Consider the following 4893-nt stretch of genomic DNA (forward strand, 5'->3'; position numbering starts at 1 on the left):
AAAATTGTATTAATAAACATGTTTTTTTTTTTAATTCTCTAATTCTCCAATTTTTCAGAAAATTAAAGATAGTTTTAAGTTGGTAAACCAACTATCACATTTTATGGAAAATTATGTTGTGCATCCATATGCACCATGCATGGTGCATACGGATGCAAAAACGACGTCGTTTTATTAAAAAACGCGCGTCTCCCCTAAAAAAAAAAAATTCAGGTTCGATTCCCAGCAACAACATATGAACTAAAATTTCAGAATCGATGAACTATAATTCCATAATCTATGAACAAAAATTCCAGAATCTAATCTATGAACTAAAAATTCCAGAATCTATGAACTAAAATTTCAGAATTGATGTACTACAATTCCAGAATCGATAAACTATAATTCCAGAATCAATGAACTAAAATTCCATAATCTATGAACTAAAATTCCAGAATGAATAAATAACATAATGTTGTTGTTGGAAATCGAACTTGATTTTTTTTGTTTTTTTTAAGATAGACACACGTTTTTAATAAAACGACGTCGTTTTTGCATCCGTATGCACCATGCAGCATACGATGCACAGCATAACTACTCACATTTTATTCCTACGTTTATTTCCTCGTCTCCTGTATTTGTAGTTGCAATGGTAGGGTCGGGTTTGGGTATTTGACAATGATACGGATTGAGAGGGTCACTGCTCTGTTCCACACATGGCCCAATCCAAACCGCAGTCATAATCTCTACACCTTTCCTGCCCGTGACGTTAGCATTCCTCCATTTCCCAGTTTCAAGAGCTCCAGAATGAGAACTCAGATTATCGACCATGGAGTTGTGAACCAGCTGACGCCGAGCATGCAGGCGTATCTCTTATGGCGCCCGACCTCCATAGACGGAGCTGGGGGAACCAATCGGAACTTACTCATCGCTCCATGGACCTGGCCAATTAGCAATAGCTGCAGCGCCGTCCGCCGTCGCTGGGCGCCCGTCATGGCATCCGCCGCCATCGGCGGCCGGCAGAACCACTACTCCGTTCTCGGCGTCTCTCCCACTGCTTCTCCCGCCGATATTAAGAAAGCCTATCGTCTTCTCGCTCTCAAGGTACTCTGACTTAGATGCGTGGATATAATATTTGAGTATGGCATTGAAAGTGGCGCTCTCGATTTGAATTGGATTATCAATGCGAGAATTGAATCGATTCCGCTTCTGTGGGATATGGAATTTTTAGTTGGGCTAGTATTCTTGTTGTTTGATTTGTAGTTGGAACTTGGAAGTTTGATTGAAATTCTTTCTTTCTTCTGTTGAAAATGCTATGTTGCTAGTTTGAAATGCCATAATGAATCATGAATAGAAGTAGGAAAAGGATGTATGGGTTATTAATTTGTTATTTTACCCATTTCCAGATTTGTTTAACCCTATAAAATTTGAAACGTGAATGCACTGGTTGTTGCAATTTCTACCTTTGAACGTTTTTACCTGAAGAAAAAGTGAAGGAATGCATATTTATTAGTTCTATTAGATATGTAAATGTCTTTCTGTAGTTTTGTTTTTGCTTATGTTTCAACTCATTTAGCATTTCACCTCAAATGATATTCACAGAGGAATGGTATTCAGTTTTTGGGCTTTCTTTTTATTCAAGTGCAATGCTTTCTGTTTCGTGTGACGAGTGAAACATTAACCACTACCTGTAGTTTGCACTAGCCAGTAAAAGATCACAAGGAAGTAAACTAGTCTCGGTTGTACATAACTAACCGACTCAAACCAAGAAAGCTAATAGGCTACTCCCTATGGGAGTCGAACTTGTTACCGTGGTTACCAAGTCAACAGCCTCACCAATTTGGCTGGGGTTGCCTCCCAATGCTTTCTTTTGAATCTATAGGAATGTACATGCAGCCAACCCAAACTGATTGGGAATATTGGAATAAGACTAACATCAGTTAATTCTGTGATGCTCTTCATGTTTTCACACTGTTCAGCTGTTCTCTCATATTTAGATTTGATAAATTTTCTTTTTCAATATCACTGCTTCCTTTAGTATTGTTGTGTTGATAGTTTTGCTACTTACACTCAATTCTTTCTATCCCATCATGACTGCAGTATCATCCTGATGTTAGCAAGGACTCTGGAGCTGATCAGGCTTTCAAGAAAATCCGCCTTGCATATGACGTGAGCAAGCTATTTGGTTTTTGAAATAATCTCTCAAGCTGTTTTGTGGCTCTTTGAGTAAACTTATTAAAGAAAAAGAAAGACTTTGAGAGATGTGGCTGCTTACAGTAATATTCTGATAACTGCTCAATATAGACTACTTATAAGGTTCTATCTCTCACTGTTCCTCCCACACACATATTCAAGCTGTTTTGTGGCTCTTTGAGTAAACTTGTTTAAGAAAAAGAGAAACTTTCAGAGACGTGGATGCTTACAGTAATATTCTGATAACTGCTCAACTTGACATGTTTTAAGGTTCTATCTATCTCTCACTGTCCCTTCCACACACATTGACAAGCACACTAGCTCACCCTGTGTTAATGTACAAAACTTTCCTACTGTAAGTACCAGGCAATCAAATATTTTTGTATAGGTTTCTGCTAATTTGGTAATTATTATAAACCCTTCCATGCTGAATTTATTTTGTGAGAGTGCTGCAGGATCTTGATCCTGCAGTGACAATAAGATGTACAATGCTTTACGATTGTGATAAGGATTTTATGGTTACTGCTTGTCCTAACAGAGTTTTCAGACCTTATATGTGTATAGATGTGATGCTTCTTTGATGTGCTGGAAATAACTCATTAAAGGAGAAGTATTTGCTAATGTTAAAAATAATGAAAAAAATTGCGTGATCTTTGCTAGGTATTGTCAGATGAATCAACCAGAACCCAATATGATAGGGCTCTCCAATATCAAGAAGACACGGGCAGGACAGTGGTGGGCAATTGGGATCACAACTTTGGATATGAAGATGAGTCAAGGACCTATAGGTGGGCTGAAGTCAGACGAAAAATGCAACAGGAGACATATTGGGAACAGTATCACAAGAAAGAAAATTTTTCTTTTTATTATGAAACAGAGGATGGGTCAGATGAAGAAAGTCTTGATGAAGAAAGAGGTCCCTTTCTTGAAGTGCTTAGATCTGCCTTTCTCTCTCTGTTCCTAATGTACACAGTAGGCATTCGGCTATCTTTGACGTTTAGTAGCCTTATGGCCTTGCTTGACCGGAAGTTGGATGCTGGATACAAAATAGGTTATGTGCTTGCTTGGGTACTGGGAGGCCGAGGTGGCATTTTACTTACATTATGCCTTTTGTTTGCAAGTTGGCTGTGCGGAAAAACCAGCAGCAGCGTAGTCGTTCTGGTGGTCGTAGCCATGTGGATTGGTTCAAATCTTGCAAGGTTTGCTCCGCTTCCGCAAGGTGCTATTCTTACCCTCTTGTACATGTCAATCAAGTTACAAGTTGATCTGAACTAAATCCACACTGACACTGCTGTCTGAGTTTATGTCTGTAAATATGTTGATGTCTTGCCTTGTATTGTATAAGAAGGAAATAAGATAATTGTCTAGTGTAAATTCATGTCTTGGGTGTAGTCTCCACTCTCCATTTCCTTCTGTTCACCTCTTTGAATAAATTGGAAAATTTATTCTTATTCTCAAACATTTTTGTCACTAGTGTGTTACTATTTATAGATACCATATTACCATGCATGTATTGCTACTCCTGGATTAGTCTGCGGTTGTTATACGGCGGACCATGGTTTGAAAACGGCGCCGTTTCTTTACACTTAAAGAAACGACAGCTGTTAAATTCTTACAAATTCTGTATTTTTTGTGTGTTTAGAACAAAATGAAATTACAGTGTATTTAAAATGAAACTGAAAGCTTGTCTCGCATATTGTGTTTATATTATCAAATGAAACTATAATTGAATTGAAATGATACTTTAGTTGTGTTGAAATGAAACAGCAGTATGTATAAAATAAAACTAAATAACATGTCTCACATATTGAGTTTGTATTGTCAAATAAAACTCTAGTTGAATTGAAATGATACTTTAGTTTTGCTGAAATGAAACTACAGTATGTATAAAAAGAAACTGAATAATATGTCTCACATATTGAGTGTATATTGTCAAATGAAACTGTAGTTATATCATAATGATACTTTAGTTGTGTTGTAATGAAACTACAATGTATATACAATGAAATTGAATAACAGTTTTACATATTTGAGTGCATATTGTCCAATAATTTACCGTGTGTATAAAATGAAATTCAACATGTCTCATTGTAATAAGACTATTGTATGTATAATGTCAAATGAAACTGTAGTGTTGAAACAAAATAAAATTTTAGTTGTTCTGAAATGAAATTACAATATATGTAAACTGAAACTGAATATGTTATACAAATAAAATTAATTTCACAAAATAGATGTCGTTTCTTTTCACTAAAAAGACGACGCCGTTTTGGATCATGGTCCTAAAATTTGCCATTAGTCTGTCTCTTGGTTTCGCCCCGCAAATTATGCTGTGCAACCGAATGCACCTTGCAAGGTGCATACGGTTGCAAAACGGAGCCGTTTTGGTTAAAAAAACGCGCGCCTCACTTAAAGAAAAAATCAGGTTCGATTCCCGACAATAGCATTTTTATATATCCAGAAATTCATAACTATATATCCAGAAATTCATAACTATATATCCACAGTGAATGAATGAATGAATGAATGAAGTAAAAATCCACAATGAATGAATGAACTAAATATCCACAATGAATGAACTAAATATCCACGATGATTGAACTAAATATCCACAATGAATGAACTAAATATCCATAAATTCATAACTATATATCCAGAAATTCATAACTATATATTCATAAATTCATAACTATATATCCACAGTGGATGAATGAAGTAAAT

The 4893-nt window shown here is 36.1% G+C and overlaps 1 protein-coding gene across 1 annotated transcript; it reads left to right on the plus strand.

Moving 5' to 3' along the window:
- Positions 1 to 629: 629 nt before the first annotated feature.
- LOC109150186 lies at positions 630 to 3631 on the plus strand. The gene is made up of 3 exons (XM_019298094.1): positions 630 to 1083; positions 2080 to 2148; positions 2833 to 3631. Exons 1-3 carry the CDS (start codon positions 658 to 660, stop codon positions 3445 to 3447), a joined length of 1110 nt encoding a protein of 369 aa, XP_019153639.1. The 5' UTR covers positions 630 to 657; the 3' UTR covers positions 3448 to 3631.
- Positions 3632 to 4893: the final 1262 nt, after the last annotated feature.

The sequence above is a fragment of the Ipomoea nil genome, unplaced genomic scaffold, assembly GCF_001879475.1.
Source record: "Ipomoea nil cultivar Tokyo-kokei standard unplaced genomic scaffold, Asagao_1.1 scaffold2216, whole genome shotgun sequence".
Lineage (NCBI taxonomy): Eukaryota > Viridiplantae > Streptophyta > Magnoliopsida > Solanales > Convolvulaceae > Ipomoea > Ipomoea nil.

What these genes read in the sequence shown, in the direction of transcription:
- LOC109150186 (XM_019298094.1), top strand. Translation starts at nt 658, where the DNA reads ATGATACGGATTGAGAGGGTCACTGCTCTGTTCCACACATGGCCCAAT. An exon ending in ATCGTCTTCTCGCTCTCAAG is followed by an intron (nt 1,084 to 2,079) that starts GTACTCTGACTT and finishes TCATGACTGCAG; the next exon opens with TATCATCCTGATGTTAGCAA. An exon ending in AAATCCGCCTTGCATATGAC is followed by an intron (nt 2,149 to 2,832) that starts GTGAGCAAGCTA and finishes GATCTTTGCTAG; the next exon opens with GTATTGTCAGATGAATCAAC.